The sequence below is a fragment of the Lactuca virosa genome, chromosome 2, assembly GCF_052849685.1.
Source record: "Lactuca virosa cultivar CGN04683 chromosome 2, Lactuca_virosa_CGN04683_v6, whole genome shotgun sequence".
NCBI classification, from domain to species: domain Eukaryota; kingdom Viridiplantae; phylum Streptophyta; class Magnoliopsida; order Asterales; family Asteraceae; genus Lactuca; species Lactuca virosa.
Genome location: NC_136427.1, coordinates 201,285,997 through 201,306,694, shown reverse-complemented (window position 1 = coordinate 201,306,694; position 20,698 = coordinate 201,285,997). Strand labels below are relative to the sequence as shown.

Here is a 20,698-nt window from a genome sequence, read left to right as displayed (position 1 = left end):
CATACAAACTTAACTTTAGTGTTTATTTAAATCCTTAATAGATTATAAGTGTACAAAAAAAGTTAATTTTTTTTATCAAAATAAGCTAATTAACAATGGAGCAAAAAAATAATTTTTAGAATATAAAATTCTATAAGTTATCAGTATAACACCGTACTATTGGTTTTGTCTTTTCAAAACAAAATTTGTCGAAAAAGATTAACTTAGACACAATCATACAAGGTTTCAAAAAAATTCGTCGATATGAAAGATTTACTAATAATTCATGTTAATGGTTTTGAATAGATCTTTGATATTTCATAATTTTGAATCAAATTAAAACTGTTTATATTGTTTTGTTTCGAAGTTTGATCCGGCCCCCCTAAATCTAATGCTCGTGTTCCGGCCGACCTTTGTACTCTCTTTGCCCAGAGCTCCTGTTGGGCCCTCTTTTTTTTTTTAATGAAAAAATGTTGTTAAAAAAAACCTCTCCTTATTTTGCGCCTGTCTTTTACTTTATACAATGGTTATTAAAAAGAAACATTTATTCAAGTTAAATAGTCAGTTATTAATCAAATAATTCAAATATTTCATATAATTTTATTATTTTAATATTATCAAGTTCACAATTCCATTGCTTAATTTATTTCTGTTGCCTTTTAACTGTATTTGTCCACATTGGTAAGTTGCTGTTTCTATCATGGGCATTTTTAAAATCCACCTATGTGAATTCTCCTATCGGAATCAATGAAGGTAGGCCGAGAAATTTGTCTTTGCCCCAAAGTTGGCCCACTGGACAACATTAAAACAACTTCAGACATGGTGGGTCTTAAAGAAGCTGGTGACTGAGTGCACATTAGAGCTATCTCCACGATCTTCATAACGTTTTCTTCATTATATTCATTTGGATATAAGGTTTCATCAATCAATTTGATATGTAAGCCTTCCTCGTATAACTGCCAAGCCTATCATCCAGAAGACCATGAAGAAAAAAAGTGGTAAGTCACAACTAGACAAAATAGCAAACGTGTGAAGGCCATCACTACTTGACATTTACACAAGTTTATAATAGAAGAGAGCACATATCTATCATGAACCTATTATAAAAATAAGTTGTAAAATATGATGCTTCTTCCTTTTCAAGAGGAAAGCTTTAAATAAAAGTCCATGTAGTTATGTATAATTTCATACACTATTTCGACTAAAATCCATATGCTTTTGCAAAGTAGTAGGTATATAGTAATGCCGAATTTCCAAATAGGAGAGTTGGAAGGTTATATATTACATGATCAAGAAGGTATTTCATTTGAGGCCCACTATGGTTCACGTCGCAGCACCTCCAACCACTAATGACTTCAAGGGCCACAATTCCAAAGCTGTAAGTGTCTACTTTCTCAGATAAATGTCCACGGGTTGCATATTCTGGTGCTGTGTAGCCCCTATGATATAATTTAGTATGAAATATATTATAATCAACTGGATCTATAGAAATTGAACTTAAATAGAAACTTACATAGTACCAGCAAACCGGGTGCTAACATGGGTTTCATCCTCTGGTTGGAACCTAGCCAACCCAAAATCTGCAATTTTTGGTTGGAATTCGTGGTCAAGGAGAATGTTGCTTGACTTTATATCTCTATGAATGATCTTGACATGGAATTCTCCATGTAGATGGGCGAGACCTCTTGCAATCCCGAAGATAATGTCAGACCGTTGTTTCCAATTTAGAGATCCCTTTTTTTCACCTGTCCATGATAATTTATAAGTGATGCATTTTTTTCACCATCATGTTAATAATTATATCCATATGTCAACATAATAAACGTACCCCATAAGAACTTATCTAGACTTCCATGGGGCATGTATTCTAGCACAAGGAGTAGTTCAGGCCCATCAATACACCATCCTAGTTGTAGAATAAGATTTCGGTGACGAACATTACTTATAAGCTTAACTTCATTTTCAAATTCTTTCTTTGCACTTTGCCCCACATGGAGTTTCTTGACAGCCACTACAACCCCGGTATCTACAGTGGCCTGGAGACGATTATTTTCACATTGTACTACGTTAATTATCCCATGTCCACAAATTAAAAAGAAAAAAATTATGTATCCCTAAGAGATAATACACCTAAAATTATAAACGCTTGATGCGTAATTCAAGAGTTCCGTTACCTTGAATACTTCGGCAAAACCACCTTTTCCTATTAAACACTCTTCACTAAAATTATTAGTTGCCTTTTTCAAATCTTGGTAACTATAACTTCTTGCGCCTTTCAACTCCAATGTATCTAAAGAATCACATGTATAGGAGCAGATCTGATTAGTGGGGGCAATCAAAGAAACAAAACAAGATATAAATTAAGGATATATCTAATAAAACAATTTCTCTTAATTTACCCCTTCTCAATATTCACAAATATATACAAAATTTCGATGATAATTAACGCCAAACATACAATATACAAATATACGACCGATAGATATATCCTAAGCCTTATACAAATAATCATACTCCCCACACAAGAGCAAAATGAAATGAAGGACTTTGGCGAAAATAATAGTATATTGTGAAGAGTACGGGTGGTACCACTTTCACCTGCACAAAGTGAATGTTTATGTCAATATGGTTGATGCGTTGATGCTGAACCGAATTATTTGACAAGTAAACTTCACTAACATTATCACAACATATAATAGTCACCCTATTAGTCGGGTGGTAGAACTCACGAAGTAAGTTTTGAAGCCAACATGTTTTCGCCAGTGAATTTGCTAACATCCTTGTATTCTCCATCATAACTTCAGTGAGAAATGGTACCTGATGCTTCGAAGACCATAAGAAAAGGTTGTGAATAAGAAAGGCATATTACCCAGACATGGAGCATCATGTGGTGAAGTAGCTAGCCTAATCCACATATGATAAATAGTGAAGCCGCAAGTGGGAAGCATAAAGATGTAGGTCACGAGTAATGGTTCCACGAATGTACATGAAGAACTCTTTTGCGAGTAGTGTAGTGGCACTCTCGTGTCATACACGTAAAGATATATTTGTTGCATACCGTAAGTGATATCGGGCATAGTAAAAGTCAGGCACTAAAGGGCCCCAACAAGATTGTTATAATGATTTGGATTTAGTATAGAGGACATTTGTTATCTAGTTTGGTCGATGCATCAGTCGAGGTGAAGAGTTGGTTTATAATTAACCATACTTGCTCATTATAGAATCTCCAAGGCATATTATGGTGAAGATAAGAACATGTGTCAGCGATCATGCGAAACTACAATACCAAGAAAGTAACTTAGATACCTAAAATAATTGATGTAGACCTCGCCAGCTAGGGATTTGAATGCCTATTAGTACATACATGGAATAGGACATAAGGGCTCGATATTGAGATTAAGTTTTTATATTAGTTTATGGATACCGCCACGAGAACATGAAGCCATGGGTGTGTAGAAGATATATATATATATATATATATATATATATATATATATATATATATATATATATATTCGTCCTTAACCACATATTTCTCACTTGTCGTTCTAATGCTCCACCATACCCGCACGACAGGAGGTTATAATCATAAATGATTATTCAGCGCCGTCCGTCCCTTTTTCCTCCTGCACCTTCCCCATCACCATAACCGCTACCGCCACAAGCACTACCACCACCAATGTCACCGCCTGACCACACCACAGGCACCTCCATCACCTATACTGTAACACCCCAGTTTTCAGGTATTTTCAAATCCCTCCTTTGGTTTTGAATTATGTCATTTTGGTCCTTGGATTGAAAGGAAGTGGCCTTGGGAAGCACTAGGGAAAGATTGTAATTTTGGGGCAGGAGGTGTAGGCTAAGCGTACATGTGGGTACGCTAAGCGTACTAGGGTGCGCCCTAGTACGCTGGGCATACTAATGTCCGAAGGAGAACCCTACTTTTTAGGGTTTGTGGAGTATTTAAGCATCTTTATGGACCATTTACCCCCCATGTTTTCAACTTCCTAGCCCTTGAGTCGTTTTTGGCAAACCCGAACCCCATAAGAGTGCATTTTGATAAAAGTGTGTCCTTTGTGTGATTAAGGAAGAAGGAGTTTCACCGAGGAGCTTAGAAGTTGAAGCAAGTTTGTGGATCTTGGATCATCACCTTCGTGGGAAGCTCCATAAGGTAAAAAAAATCTTCACCTTGATGCTTTGTTTGCTTGGATGTCGTTTTGGTAGCTTTTTGTGCCTCTTCTTGTCCCAAGAGTGTCATTTCTATGCATGTTTGGTTTTGACCGATTTGGTCTGTTCTTTCATACCCTAAGAAGGGTCCCAAGCCATAAAAATAAGGTTCCTTTAGCTAGTTTGGCTCCATGTTTCTTGTAGAACGTTTTAATGGATTAAGACCTTGCATTAAGGACTTTATGGATGTGCAAAGTCGTAAAGTTAGAGACTTTATGACTTTAGAGTACATTTGGACCGTGGATCTGAAATATAGGCTTAAGTGCTTAAGCCATTAAGCACTTAATGAAGATTTGAGGGTTGCGAAGTTATGGCCAGCGTAGGTAGGAGTACGCCCCGTGTACTCGGCCAGCCACCCCATAAGCTGGTCAATGAGAGGTTCCTTGTACGCTCAGTTTACCTCCGTAGTACGCCCCATGTACTCGCATGGGTCAACCCATGTTGAGTTAACCCGGTTAGGTTGAATCAGCTAGGTTGACTCAGTGAGTTTATGGACTTTGACCAGTTGACTTTGAATTTGACCAAGTTTGACCATTTTTGAACACATTTGACTTGTGAGGGTATTTTGGGTATTATTGGGATTTTGATGGAATGGGTAACTTGGTGGATGTAGGCATTAATTAGAGAGCTGGGATTCAGAGTCGGGCCTTATCAGTTCGGTTTAGCTTGTGAGGTGAGTTTTCTGCACTGTACTTTTGGGTCGAAGGCACCAAGGGCGGCCCATTGGTTTGATAACCTAATATTTGTTGATGTGATGAGTATGGAATAGATATGCATGCTAGTTTTGATATGCTAGTATGGTAGATCTGTAGGACTACCTGTGATACTGTCTGTTTATCTGTATATGATAGTATTTGTTATATGTCGACATATTATGTTCGTTGGGTTGAGGTTGTACTGCTCCGTGTTGTAGCCAACAAACCCTAGAGCATACCAGATATGAGCTAAGGGACGGGAGGGCATGCTAGACTCATACTAAGGGCTCATGAGCATTCCAGATACAAGTTGGCGGTCGGGAATGGCATGCCACACTCGTACTGAGGGCTTAGTGGTATTAAGTCTGAGGACTGATCGGGCCAAGGAGCAAGCCACACATAAGCTGTGGGCCAAGGACAAGCCAGACTTATGCTTTGGGCTCAGGGGTAATCCAGTATGTTAGTTGTGGACCCATTGCATGTTGTTATTATATTTGTGCTATTTTTTTCTGTATTGGTATTTTGGGGGAAATCACTAAGCATCGGGCTTACAGTTTTGGATTGTGTTTCAGGCACCTCAGATGAGCGTGGGAAGGCAAAGGCTTGATCGTGCACCTCCTCATGTTGTGTTTTGTGATTTTGGAAACTCTTTGATGTTAAACATGTTTTGAAAACTACAATGTAAACAAATATGAAAAAGTTTAAATTTCTATGAATTTTTATGGATGTTACACACCACCTCTGCCAACACCACATCCTCTTCCACCAACCACCATAATCATATATGATTACTCAATATGTTATATATATATATATATATATATATATATATATATATATATACATATATATATATATATATATATATATATATATATATATATATATATATATATATATATATATATATATTCATTTATGATTAGGCATACTCCGCTGTTGCAAGTACGCTGGAGCGTTAGAGTGACAAATGAGAAATATATATATATATATATATATATATATATATATATATATATATATATAGAGAGAGAGAGAGAGAGAGAGAGGTGTGAATAAGTGGAAAGAGGGAGGCGATGTCATGGCAGTATATGTGGCGATACTGTTGTCAGAGGGACATAAGTGGTAAGGGGTTGGTTATGAAACACGTTGCAGCTACTGGAACATTAAAGGATTTGTCTAGATGGGTGGTGGCAAAATTTGATGTCGATGGTGTGGCTATGGATAAGGTTTTCACATGGGTTATAAGTTGGAGAAGATGGTTAAGGCCGGGTAGCGGTGGGTAGTGGTTAATCGGAGGAGTGGGAGATGGAGGGATAGTGTAAGAATCGAGTGGAGTATAGATTTGGGTCTTGAGAAATCTCTAGGAAGTTTTGGGAAGGAGGGTTATTTTGTTTCATTGATCCAAATGGATAGATTGTTTCTTTGAATGTGATTTATCGGGATAAAATAATTTTATTGGTTTGAATGTTAAGACAACAGTATCTCTTATGATGGAGTTGGAAGCCCTGAAATATGCACAGGGTGGAGTGAGGTCAAAGTTTGTGTGGTGGAGTAGGATGTGGGTAGCACTACCATCCAAATACTCGAAGGTGAGTGTAGATGGGTTTTTTGGATTGCAGTTTCATTTTGTAAATTGGTAGATAAGAGTTTGTTGAACATGTAAGTTTCCATGTGGAGATCATTAACCCAATAAATGGGTGGTAAGATTCAATGGAATAGTAAGGTGCGTATAGCATTATTAATTATTCGAAGCAACCATTTAGATTTTGGTTTGGTTGGGAAGTGTAAGGATATAACAACCAAATGTGTGTATGGTTTATATCACATGAATGGTGGAACTTGGAGCCGTTAAGCTCTCCACCATTATCACGTTGAAAGGCTTGAACATGAAAGAGGAATTGGTTTTTAAGATAAGCACAGACCGAAGGAATTTGGAAAAAAAAAGTCAGATCTTGCGTCTAACATATTAACCCAAGGAATATATGAATAATGATAAAGAAAAATAATGTAATATTTATTTCCACTAACACTTCAAATAGGAGAGGTCTATATACTATAATAAAATAAATGAAATGGAACAGACACAATAAAATTTGATAGACTAAAGGCGAATGAACATGTTTGCCTAATCTACACACTTGAGATAAATGAGCCCGATTGGTTGTATAAGGAATTAATTACTATATGCTAAAAGTGAAACACGTGTTCATCGGGGTGACCGAGACATTATGCCAAAGAGACGATGCCTAGGAGATGAGAGCTTGACGTGGAAGTTAGTAGATAAAGGCCGCATGTATTGAGAGCTAAAAGTGAAACACTTGTTGATCGGGGGTGACCGAGACATCATATTTGATGGGTCTAAAAAAGATGTATTAACTTCACTACGACATTAATTATCACACATAAGTTGACATAAAAAATTAAGATTTTTTATAATATTATGAGTGATGAGGGCATGATTAGAGTAAGAGTGCAAAAAGAATAGGCATTTAATGCCCTGGCCCGAATCGTTCCCTTTTGGGTGTGGGTGATGTAATTTAGATGATGCGGGTGTTCGGTTGTGTTTTGGAGCCAAAGGGTATTTTGGTAATATGACAGCTCGGTCTTTTATAGAAATTGGATGTTTGTTCGGGAAATTGTAAGGCAAGTATGAGTTGATTAAAGCGTAGAGCTTCTTGTGACCTTTTCATGGATATAAGAATCGCCGAAATTGGATTTATTGCCAAGAAGTTATGGCCTTCGGAGTTTTTAGGGTGTGAGAAGAAACCCTAGTATGCGGGGCGTACATAGGGCGTACTAGAGCGAGGGGTAGTACGCTGGGCGTACATTGGTGTACGCTTAGTGTACCCCGACGAAAGGATCGCGAACCTTGGCCTCGTACGATGGGCGTACGAGGGGTGCATTAACCCTAATTTTTGATCATGTGTACCTTGTTTAAACATCCTTATTCCTTAGGGTTGGCCTCCTTTTCAGCCTCTAAAGCCCCAAAACCCTAAAAAAAAGATTCTTAGTCTCCCTTATTGGGTGTTTCAGCCTTTGGTGAGAATTTGGTGTTCATTTTGTAGATCTAGAAGAAGAAGGAGAAGCTTGAAGACTTGTTCTTTGAAGGAAAGCTTTGAGATCTAGCATTTACATCTCCTTTTGGTAGCCTGGATGGTACAAAGTCCAAACCTTGACTTTTCATTTTAGGGCTCTTCGTCTTGGTTCATTTTTGGTCATTTTGACCCTTTTGGTTGATAATTGGGAGTTGAAGTTGTTTTGAAGCTTGTAGATTGTATATTTAAATATATCATGGGTTCCTTGGGCATAAAGGTGCAAACTTTAAGGTGGTTTTGGTTCCATGCATGTATTAATTCAAGTCTTAAGCTCTTTTGAGCTCTAGAGTCCCATTTAGCCATGCATACACATAAAGTTGGAAACTTTATGTGATTAACCACCTTGGAGATGATAGATCTGAGTTTGGAACCAAGTCTTAATGGATTAAGTGCTAAATTGGAAAGATGGCTATGGATGGTGAGTACGTTGGGCGTACAAGTATGTACGTAGCGCGTATAAGCCTTCCATGTTGTACGCTGAGCATAGAGGCTGAGTACGCCACGCATACTCGACAGACTTGGGCTCTCTCCTTTTAGGCTTCGGTTTTGGGCCTGGTTGTGTTGGACCAAAATGGGCCATCTAGATTTTTATGGTTGGGCTGTTGTGTCTTGTTGGACCTTCTTGGGAGCCGGCCCACAAAAGGAATTGGGTCAAATTTGGGTAATTAGGCCATATTTGGTCCTTAGATCTTTATTTTGGATTTGGGCATTTGGTCATCTAGTTTGGGCCTTGGCTTTGGGCCAAGCTTGAGAAAGGTTAAAAAGGTCTTTTACCGTAATTTGGACTCATAATGTGAGTCAGGGGCTAGATGTTGTTGGGTTGTCATTGTGGTATCTGATAGTACGTGGATTTTAGCGGATCTATAGTCAGAAATTATTCGTGGGATTAGATGATGATGAGGGTGTTGTCTTGATTTTGACGGTTTAGGGATCTGTCAGCCATCATCCAGGGATTGTCTGTATGATTCGGTAGTGCGATGTGAGTTTTCCTCACTATACTTTTGGGTCGAAGGCTCCAAGTTCGGCCCATTGGTTTGATAACCTGATATTGTCGATATGTTGAGTGTGGAATAGATATGCATGCTAGTCTTGATATGCTAGTCTGGTAGATCAATAAGACTACCCTTGTTTCTGTCTGCATGATTACCTGTACATGTTTGTTAGCTGTCGGCTGTGTGGCTTGAGGTTATACTACTTCGAGTTGTAGCCAACAAACCCTAGAGCATTCAAGATATGAGTTGAGGGCCGGGTAGGGCATGCCAGACTCATATTGAGGGCTTAGGGCCATTCCAGATATGAGCTGAGGACCCAGTTGGTATGCCATACTCGTATTGATGGAGATGAGGGTATTGGAGCAACCTAGATATGAGTTGATGGCCGGGTAGGGCATGCCAGACTCATATTGAGGGCTCAGTAGCATTCCAGATACGAGCTGGGGACCGGTTTGTATACCAGACTCGTAATGTGGGCTGAACATTGGTATTCCATTCCGAAGACTGATTGGGTTGGGAGCAAGCCAGACATAAGCTGTGGGCCTCGGGGCAAGCCAGACTTATGATGTGCGCTCAAGAGCAGGCCAAATATGAGTTGTGTGCCCGATAGGCAAGCCAGAATCATACTGTGGGCTCAGGGGTAATCCAGTCTTTTAGTTGTGGACCCGGTACATGCTGTTGTTATTTATGTGCTATTTGTTTATGTGTTGGTACTTTTGGGGAAGTCACTAAGCTTTGTGCTTACAGTGTTGTTTATGGTTTTAGGTTCTTCAGATGATTCGTGGCAAGGCGAAGGCGTGACCATACACATCCTTCGTTTCTCAACAGATTGGATTTGGGGAGACTCTGATTTTAAATCATGATTCGGAGACAATGTTTTTGTAAACACTTTTGTTAATAAATGGGTTGTTTTGAAAAGTTTAAATTTGTTGAAAATTTTGGGATGCTACAAGATGGTATTAGTGCCTTGGTTTGAGTGAATTGGAGGAACACTCGTGTGAATCCAGTCTCAAACTAAGGAGAAATGGTTTTTAAAATGATTTTCAACGTAAATTTTTTAAAAATAACTTTCAAAGTTGCTTTCAAAATAACCAAAAAAGGATGTGATGTGAACGATCAGCCGGAGCCAGTAAGTTGACCCCAAATTACCACACTGTGCTTTGATATTGTGATATGTTAGAACAACATGCTAGTGATAGGTTAGGGATCTTCAGGAATTGCATGATAGAATTGCCTGATTATAGGATGCCTCATAGCATAGGGCTCTTCTTTATATGAAATTAAGATCATTACTTTAGTTGCTTGGTGTATGCATCATAGTTGTACATAACTAAGATTCTATAGCCTGAGAATGTTTGTTTTGGCCTTGATTCCTATTCTTTTTTGATGAAGGGCTTAGGGTAGGATCAAGTATTCGACTGTCTATAGGATCCAGTGTTATGTATGGCCAACATACACGTATGTTGCGGGGTTGGTGTAAGTTTTTTGGAGTGGGTGCAGTGCATAGCGGGTCAGCGCGTGGAATGATTGGCCACTCTCGGGAGATTGAGAGCGGGGCAAAGGTGCACCCGTGGTGCGGGAGTTTGAGATCGAGGATTTCGTATGGGGATCTGTCTGATTTTATTGCGTTTTAGTGCCATTCGGCTTCTCTGCTCGAATCCTGCTTGTTTTGTGCTTTGTGGGACCCTTGTTGATGAGAGTTAACCATCAAATGAATACAATAAAATTACATGTTATGAAGGTTAAATAATCTTAGAATGAAGGACTCGGACCTATTGCGCAGTTCTTGTTTGAGTCCAACCGTTGTAGGGATGAGCCCTTTAGTCAAAGGATTATTTAGGCTTGGTTGCATGTAATTGTATTCGTGAAGTGATTAGATGGCGTTGGTAGGGGTTCTTCAGCAGCTGATGGCAGAGGGGGTATAGGTGAAACCCAAGGAGAGCCAAGGAAGTATTTTTGGTGTAGTTGTTTCTCTTTAGAGTAGGTATTGAGAGTATTTTCATGATTAGGTCTTAGCGGACCCGAGATGATTCTTGAGGAAAGTATGGATAGGTTTGGAAGGTAGTATTGGGACCGTACTACTGGAAGCACATGATCTCTACTCAAATCGAGGAGGATTTCGGGGATTCTAAGTGTTGGTCGGGGAAGATAACATGGTTAGATACTATTATTCGCAGCAGTGCTTCTATTCCTGTCAATCTTTTTGGTTGTGGCTGTTCAAGCATGAAGTTGGATCTGGTAAGTGTTTTGAGCCCCAATGGCGTTATTGATTTGGGTTGTTTGGTGAAGACCTAGTGAGTTTTGGTTTGAGGCCTCAAAAATTTTGCTCGAGGCCGGGTATTCGAGCCTCGGGACTCAAGAAGGGGGATGATGATTATGATCGGCTTTGGGTTTTTCAGCTGGAAGTGGGATGGTTGATTGATGGATTGGAATGTCGTTATTTGTGGCAAGGGTTATGCCCTTTCAGTTTTTCCGAGTTTGGAGAAGTAGTGATCAAGCTCGTAATTTCCAGAGTTAGAAAGGGTAGTACATGCTTAAACTGGTTTGAGTTATGATTGGTTCCAACGCCAGTGGGTGGTAGTTCGAGCCCTAAGTGGGGGAGAACTGGGATTTTCAGGTTGAGTATTTTAGCTGTTGAGGGATTTTCCAGTTCGTTGTTTGGATTGTTGTTTTCGGTTTAGTTGGGCAGATGTTGATCAGTGAATCTTTTCCAGAAGCGGGTATGTTCAGTTCCATGTGAGTCTTGATTCTCTGAATTAAGTGTCAATGTGTCCTTGACCACTGGTATGGGGTTCATCGTTCAACGGAGGTTCTCTTGGAAGTTTAATTTTGTCAGCCGAAATTCAGTGGGCGGGCCAATCTGTCGTCAAGTTCAGTATGTTGGATGTTCCTTTGGTCTTCGGGTATTTTTACCCTCAATGGTGGAGTGGGAACTTGGTTCATAGCAGACTCAGGTTTTGGGAACCTTCGGGATCATCTTGGAAGTCTTCTCGAGCTAGTGACGCAGTGGTGGAATCCATTCAGTCTCAATCAAGTATGGGATCTTGTTTCGATCGATCGTGAGGATGTTTTCTGTTATTGATTGGGGGTATTATTTCAATTATCTATGGTATTTCTTCTCACTGTGCATGGGATTATGGGTGTGGTGGTATTTCATGTGAGCTGGGCAAGATAGCATTGGAGCCCTTGGCTCGAATTATGTGCATGGTTCTTTTGGGTTATAGCCTTCAAATTGGACCAAGAGCGTAACTGTTATCCTATTCTCAGGTCGTGTGTAACCATGTTTTCATAAGGTTTTACTTTGATAGCAACATTGTTGTACTCAGTCGGCATTGTAAGGGAGTTGATTAGGTCCCTTCAAGGCAATGGAATGAGTTGAGTACCTTTAGTCCCGGAGTGTTGGGAAGATGATGCGATGACGACAAGGTCGGTGTGATTTCAGGAGCATTCCAGACATGGGCTGAGGGGTAGGGAGGGCATTGAAGACTCATGTTGTGGGCTCGGAGGCAATCCAGACCTATACCGAGGACCTGACAGCGGTATTCCAGTCATTGGCTCTGGGCCTAGTGAACAAGATTTTTCATTTCTTCTACTTGTGATACATTCGATGTTGACGCATTGATTGGATTCGGGAGACTCACAAATCAGATGGTTTGGATAAGGGAAGCAACATGGGTTGTAGGGAGTATGAGTCAGGTATCAAAAAGTCTATTTGGGTTATGCATTGTAATTCTGGTTGTTCGCAACCTGTTGTTAGGATTTTGATTTTCAAGTTGGAAATTGGTTATGAGGTCACAAGTCATAAAGTTCTTTATGAATGTCCCGTGTGGTTATCCAGGTGGGGGTACACCTGAGCCGATAAGGGGTTGGATGTATCGCGAGAATTTTTGGTTTGATCATCTTTTCTCGTCGAAGCAGTGGTTGGTAATGGCATAGCAGAGAGTCAAGGGTTATTAAGGTTTTGGTACATCATATGGTTTTGTTTTGGGTGAAGTTCGCGATCGGTAGGTTTCGAGGATCATATCTGCATGTTTCTGGTAGTGTCTCCAGTTAGGGACTGGGGGTAGATTCATAAAATGATGCTCATCAGTTTTAGGAAAGGGTCTACAAGAAGATATTATGAGTCGCCATTTCTGAGTGGGCTTTTGGTGTAAACTCGTGTTTGGAATCGTGAGTGTATCCGCGCAAGGTCTGTAGTCAGAGACATATGGGTTAAGAAATATGTATATCAAGGCCTTAGATGGAGGGTTCATGATTTAGCTTATGTGTCTGTACCTGTGTGAAGGTCAGGCAAGTGATGAGGTTTCAGCATTATAGCAGCAGTGTGTCGGTCCGGCAGTTAAGGAAATCTATATCTCGTATCTCATTATGTTCATGGAATTGTTATCATTAGGAATTGAATAGATAGTTTGATGGATAAGTGTCATGGATTTAGCATTGGTTTAGGATGGGCGGTCTGTCAAGGAGTCAGACCAGTTCGAGACTTACAGTTTCAGATAAAGTAGGTTGGGTTTCTACATGGGATTGTGGATTCAACTTATTCGGGTGGAAGTTCTGTTGGGTTTAGTTGCCTTAGGAAGGTTATGGTATATTCAATGTTGTGGTTGTGTCCCTTAGGCTGTTCGACATGTCTGAGATGGTAAGGACTGATTTCGAGGACAAAATGTAATTAAAGTGGGGGAGAGTTGTAACATCCTGTCCTGAATCGTTCCCTTTTGGGTGCGGGTGATGTAATTTAGATGATCTGAGTGTCTGGTTGTGTTTTGGAGCCAAAGGGTATTTTGGTAATATGTCAGCTCGGACTTTTATGAGAATTAGATGTTTGTTCCGGAAATTGTAAGGCAAGTATGAGTTGATTAAAGCGTAGAGCTTCTTGTTACCTTTTTATGGATCTAAGAATCTCCAAAATTGGATTTATAGCGAAGAAGTTATGGCCTTCGGAGTTTTCAGGGTGTAAGAAGAAACCCTAGTACGCGGGGCGTACATAGGGAGTACTCATGGCGTACTAGTGCGAGGGCAGTACGTTGGGCGTACATTGGTGTACGCTTAGCGTAATCCGAAGGAAGGATCGCGAACCTCGGCCTCGTACGCTGGTTAACCCTAATTTTGATCATGTGTACCCTATTTAAACATCCTTATTCCTTAGGGTTGGTCTCCTTTTCAGCCTCTAAAGCCCCAAAAGCCTATAAAATGAGTCTTAGTCTCCATTGTTGGATGTTTGAGCCTTTGGTGAGAATTTGGTGTTCATTTTGTGGAAATAGAAGAAGAAGGAGAAGCTAGAAGACTTGTTCTTTGAAGGAAAGCTTTGAGATCTAACATTTGCATATCCTTTTGGTAGCCTGGGAGGTATAAAGTCCAAACCTTGCCTTTTCGTTTCATGGATCTTCTTCTTGGTTTATTTTTGGTCATTTTGACCCTTTTGGTTGTTGAGTGGGCGTTAAAATTGTTTTGAAGCTTGTAGATTGTAGATCTGAATATATCATGCGTTCCTCGGGCATAAAGGTGCAAAGTTTATGGTGGTTTTGGTTGCATGCATGTATTAAGTCAAGTATTAAGCTCTTTTGAGCTCTAGAGTCCCATTTAGCCATGCATGCACATAAAGTTGGCAACTTTATGTGATTAACCACCTTGGAGTAGTCAGATCTGAGTTTGGAATCAAGTCTTAATGGATTAAGTGCTAAATTGGAAAGATGGCTATGGATGGTGAATACGATGGGCGTACAAGTATGTACGCTGCGCGTACAAGCCTTCCATGTTGTACGTTGAGCGTAGAGGCTGAGTACGCCCCACGTACTCGGCAGACTTGGGCTCTCTTGTTTTGGGCTTCGATTTTGGGCCTTGTTGTGTTGGAGCATATTGGGTCATCTGGATTTTTATGGTTAGGTTGTTGTGTCTTGTTGAACCTTCTTAGGAGCAGGCCCACAGAAGGATTTGGGCCTAATTTGGAAAATTGGACCATATTTGGTCCTTAGATGTTTACTTTGGATTTAGGCCTTTGGTCATCTAGTTTGGGCCTTGGCTTTGGGCCAAGCTTGAGGAAGGATAAAAAGGTCTTTTACCCTAATTTGGACTCATAGTGTGAGTCAAAGGCTAGATGTTGAAGGGTTTTCATTGTGGTATCTGATAGCCCGTGGATTTTAGCGGATTTGCAGTAAAAAATTATCCTTGGCATCAGCTGTTGATGGGGTGTTGTCATAATATTGGCGGTTCGGGGATCTGTCAGCCAAAAGCCAGGGATCGTCTATATGATTCGACAGTGCGAGGTGAATTTTCTTCACTATAATTTCGGGTAGAAGGAACCAAGGTTGGACCATTGCTTTGATAACCTGATATTGTCGATATGCTGATTGTGGAATAGATATGCATGCTTGTCTTGATATGCTAGTCTGGTAGATCAATAGGACTACCCATGTTTCTATCTGCATGATTACCTGTATATGTTTGTTAGTTGTCGGCATATTGTGTTGGGTTGAGGTTGTACTGCTTCGTGCTGTAGCCAACAAACCCTGAATCATTCCAGATATGAGCTGAGGGACGGGTAGGGCATGCGAAACTCATACTAGGGCTCAGGTGCATTCCAGATACGAGCTGAGGACTCGTTTAGTATGCCAGACTCGTACTGAGGGCGATGAGGGTATTGGAGCAATCTAGATATGAGCTGAAGGCCGGGTAGGGAATGCCAGACTCATACTAAGGGCTCAGTAGCATTCCAGATACGAGCTAAGGGCCGGTTGGTATACCAAATTCGTATTAAGGGCTGAACATTGGTTTTCCAGTCCGATGATTGATTGGGTTGGGAGCGAGCCAGACAAAAACTGTGGGCCTCGGGGGCAAGCCTGACTTATGTTGTGGGGTCAAGTGCAGGCCATATATGAGTTGTGGGCCTGATTGGCAAGCTAAACTCATACTGTGGCTCAGGGGTAATCCAGTCTTTTAGCTATGGATCCTGTACATGCTGTTGTTTTTTTATGTGTTGGTACTTTGGGGGAACTCACTAAGTTGTTTTGAAAAGTTTAAATTAGCTGAAATTTTTGGGTTGTTACGGGGTATGTGAAAGAATAGTGTCTCCGATGGTACTAATAGAAACCAGTTATACATGCATCAGTGTGAAGATGTGATGCGACACCCAAATCCATGTATCAATTGCTATTATGTGGGTCATTTAAAGACATGACATTAAACATCGATGAAAAGAAGTTGCTTGATCTTGGGAGTTACTAAACCAAGCCCAGGGTGGAGGAGATCATGTCAACCGGGCCAAGAGATGTACTTGTTATTGAGAGCTTGCTGATTGGGTTGAACTATTTTGTTGGAAGGGTGAAGTCCCAAAAAATGGTTGATATTGGGGGTGAATCTAGTTACCATTGAATTGTTGTTGCGTACGAGGCATAGTGAGGTTTTGGTGTAGACATGCAAGACCCCTTGGTAAAGATGTGTTAGCCTAGTAGCGAGTAGCGGTGGGTTCAACATGCAGAGGATGAGCACATGGGTACCATTCGTACCCCTGAATTTGTTGACCAGAGGCTACTATCAACGAATTTGGTCGCCATGGACGTTGTCAAAATATATACTACCGCCACCACTTTGTTCTACTCCATGAGATATATGATGTTAGTTTTCAACAACTAGAATAATAGGAGAGTGTTGAGTTGTCTGAATGAGTTGCATGGAGATTTCAACTCTACAGTTGGTTTATTCTTTTGCACTTCAAGTAGCCTCATTGACCTAGCTTCCAAGAACGTGGATAGAGGTGAAAAGGGGTGGATAAGATTGGAGATGTGGTCAAACTTTGGAGAGAGTGCATTGATGGTATAGGACACTAAAATGTTTTTGGGTATGATGCATCAATATTATCAAGTAGGTCAATAATAGTCTTGATATTACGGTAGCATTCGGTAATGATTGAGTCTTCAGTGACAATGTTGCAAAGTTCATTGTCATTTGGTATTTTTTCTGGCATATTTGTCTCTAAACAAGGTTTCAAGGTTTCTACAAACTTGTCCGTTAGTTACATTTTTCTTCTGATTCATCTGTATGAGAGAATGTGAGATAGTATCGTAGATCCAAATCTTTACAATAGAATCAATGTGATTCCATTCAGATTTAGCAGAGTTTTATGGAGCTTTGTTGTCCGGCTCAGCGAGAGGACCGGAGACACCAAATCCATTGCAATGGATTTCATACCGTTCTCACCATGCATCACTATTTAGATGATCTTGATCTAGAATGAGAAGAATGTACAATTTAATGTTCGTAATTCTGTAGGCTTTTGTAAGTAGACATAGTGTAGGAGAAGATAAGGGATCAAAGGAAAGCAAGAAGGAGGTCACATTGGTTAAAAGGGAGGCCAATAGCTAGGTCAGAAACTTGATACCATGCTAATAATAATATTTCTCCTAATTAATCCCTTCTCATTAATCAAGAATATGTACAAGATTAGAGATATTTTAGGGCCGCATAAACCATATACATACAGTAAAATCTAATAACATGGTTAATACTTAATAGTCTACCAAATTATCCCTAACATCCTCCCACATAGACACACATAGATACCCAGATGTGAGAGAGAGTATGTGTATGTGAATGCATTAGGATAGTAATTGAACCATGATATTAATGTGAAGGTTCAAACTAGAGATCTAATCACACAAAACTATTATAAGATTCACTAAATGACTCATATATAGTAAGTTTTATAGGAAAATATATGTTAAAAATACTACCTTCTCTAAAAGCCTTGAACTTTTTCCATCGCCGATACCAGAAGGATAAAGCAATTATTATCAGAAGAAGAGCTACACTGCTACTTACTCCAATGATAATGCCAAATATGTTTGACCGCTCTGTGACACAAATTGACGGAATACAATTCTCAATATTGTTATAGAGATAAAAAAGATTGTAAACATGGAGATTTTTAAACAAAGCAACATATAATTAAGAAAGTGCTCACCTTCATCTAGTAAAGGTATGAGGTTAATTGTCTGGTTATCTTGAAAAAATGGAAACTCGGAATACCTCATAAAGCATCCAACATTAATAGCTCTTCCTTCAGCAGCAGGAAGACAATTGTATAAGCTATTATATGATGTACTCAAGCAGTCTTTGCAAATTACCTGGCTCACATTCTCAACACATTGTCCAATTGCATATAGTGTAGTATTACTGTCACGAACTTGCCTTTTGGATGCTGTGTAGAAATCAGAAGTTCTTGGGGTAGCAACTCGAATGTCTGATAATAAGTCCTCTACTGCTTGATTGAAGGTTGTTATTGACTGAGATGTTGACTCATTACCACATATTCCTAGTGGGGCGATAGAAGCATCTAAACTACCTTCTGGGTCATCATAAAATTGGTCGTAGTTCTCAAATCTTAATCAACATAAAAGATGTATCAATAAAAATATACAAAAACATGGGAATGTTCTGTCAAACTAATTTATAAAATATAAAAGTCTGAATTTATTAGCGATAAATACAATTTATAATTAATTTTTATTGATAACAGATTGAACTTGTTACCTCTCCATGAAAGACATATCTTACTATTAATATATGTATTATATTTACAGTTAGGACGAGTCTCTTTGTATATGTATGTCGGGTCAAGGCCTGTTGTATTGTATTTATATCATTTGATGAGCAGTTTTTCAGTTATGGTAAAAATAGTAAATCTATAATGCTTTACCCATGGCCAGTGTTGCAATATGCCATCACAAGACCCCACTTTTATAACTAACCACTAGTCTTCGGTTTCCTATCGGTTCCCTATAATCTCCTTTAAATTGTTTAATAACAAAACACTAGTCTAGATATATCGTAAATACTTTTTAATTTTTAAAGATGGAAAAAATGATCAGGAGACATATTTTAAATCTCCATAAAGATTTACATTTATGTATAAGGAAATTTATAAGTGCATCCTTCTTTTACTTGCTATTACACCACCAAGAGAAAGGTTCTTAATTTACTATATATGTTTGTTCATAACTTAATGGCTGAAAGAGACGTATAATACGACTAGAATTTTATATTGATAACCTCTCTTCACATATAACTATTTTGAGAATCAATAATGACGGCTGGTGAATTTAATGACTATTTGAACGTTGACCAATATATAATTCACCATATTCGTCGATTTCGTGTACACTGATTGATACGTGCGCATGTCAACTTTACCGTTAGAGATTTTTATATAATAAACAATATATGTAGTATGTACAACGCGTGGACATAATAATTAAGAACTGTATTATATCCTTCTAAATTTCTTACACATTTGATTAACATTGCATTTTTTAGTACAATAACTTAGCATTATCCGTTATGTATGACAACTGAAAAAAATGATTATGGATAAACAAATCTCAAACAGAACCTCGTAAAGTTAAAGCAATTTTATTTTATTTAATAATTTGGAAAGAACTGAAAGAAAAGTACTCACCTGAGAAAGCAGTTATCGAGATAGACAGTAGCACCATTAGCAGAACCACATGTTTCAACTACAGATACGGATACATCAAAGCAATCCAAACAGCGGGCCGCTGAGAGATAGTTCCGGCACTGGGCGAGTGCATATACAGCATCCCCGTTTTCCAAGTTCTGGGCTCTGGCATAATAAACACCAGCTTTCGACAACTGGCTTCTGAGTTGAGAAAACGAAGAGTGAAGATTCCTAGAAAAACTTGTAGGAGACATCGCATCATTGCTGCCACAGTAAAATCTAAGGGGCGTGTTAGTATTGCTATCGTTGGTGCTGGATTGTGCAACTCCTACCTTCACAACCACTACTAATACAATTAGAACGGCCACAACTAAAGCTGGCATCCTCTTTCTCCCCTCTTAATTTGCTCTCCTGTGACCGTGTCTGCTAGATTATATGGAAAATAATACCGCAGAGAGAAGATAGGTATAGCTCCATAAATAGTCAATTTAAGGGAAAATGTGAAATATTTAAGTCACCACCGCTGTATCACATTTTATGTTTTTAACTTGACAAAAACTGCGCTGCCAAATTACGATTTGTGAAAGAAAAAGATGGAAAATAATCATAAAACCAATTGATGTTGTTAATTCATTGTGACAAAAGGTTGATAATACACTAGTACAAAAACAATTTGGTGATGCGGTTAAAATGATTAATTGATACGAGTATTGAACCGCATTAACAAATATCACATCAAAAAAATACCCTCATTTAATGGTGCGTTTATAAAACTGCATAAAAAAATAGCCAAAACTATAAAACATAGAGCAATATTTCTAATATTGTGTATATTCATCTTCTTGGGAAAAAAACCCAATTTATACACAAAGTTAAAGTGAAAAAAAGGAAACAATCCTATAACAGGAAGAAAAATAATTACAAGAAAATATAAGATATGAGAGAATCAATGTGAATAAATCCCATATTTATCTTTATAGGGAAGCTCTCAAACAACATTCCCCCTCAAGCTGAATCATTCCCAGCTTGCTAAGAGAGCTTTGAAAAACTCTCCCACATATGACTTTAGTAAGCATCTCAGGAAGTTGGTCTTTTGACGCAACAAGAGGGAGACAAATTGTTTTCTTTTCAATGTGATCCTTGATGAAGTGGCGATCAAGTTCGGTCACTTTGAACAATTCCAATATCTCTCAAAATTCGTTTAATCCACAGTAGTTCACACACTCCGTGAACCATCCCTATGTATTCAGCTTCAGC

The 20,698-nt window shown here is 39.1% G+C and overlaps 1 protein-coding gene across 2 annotated transcripts; it reads right to left on the bottom strand.

Annotated features, from left to right (window-relative positions):
- Positions 1 to 603: 603 nt before the first annotated feature.
- Positions 604 to 19,928, bottom strand: LOC145160013 (cysteine-rich receptor-like protein kinase 2). 2 transcript variants are annotated; one of them, XM_079079070.1, is made up of 8 exons: positions 19,442 to 19,928; positions 17,948 to 18,366; positions 17,718 to 17,837; positions 2,154 to 2,269; positions 1,808 to 2,015; positions 1,493 to 1,724; positions 1,265 to 1,418; positions 604 to 944 (listed from the first exon to the last, which is right to left on the bottom strand). In XM_079079070.1, exons 1-8 carry the CDS (start codon positions 19,822 to 19,824, stop codon positions 690 to 692), a joined length of 1,887 nt encoding a protein of 628 aa, XP_078935196.1. In that variant the 5' UTR covers positions 19,825 to 19,928; the 3' UTR covers positions 604 to 689. The 2 variants fall into 2 exon arrangements, 1 of the variants encoding a protein (XP_078935196.1); XR_013737982.1 differs by having other exon boundaries at positions 842 to 944; positions 1,265 to 1,407.
- Positions 19,929 to 20,698: the final 770 nt, after the last annotated feature.

Excerpts from the sequence above, each read along its gene's own strand:
- LOC145160013 (XM_079079070.1), bottom strand. The coding sequence starts at position 19,824 with ATGCCAGCTTTAGTTGTGGCCGTTCTAATTGTATTAGTAGTGGTTGTG. Across the intron at positions 1,725-1,807 it reads TCTAGATAAGTTCTTATGGG|GTGAAAAAAAGGGATCTCTA; the intron begins GTACGTTTATTA and ends TATCATGGACAG. Across the intron at positions 945-1,264 it reads TGAAATACCTTCTTGATCAT|GCTTGGCAGTTATACGAGGA; the intron begins GTAATATATAAC and ends TCTGGATGATAG.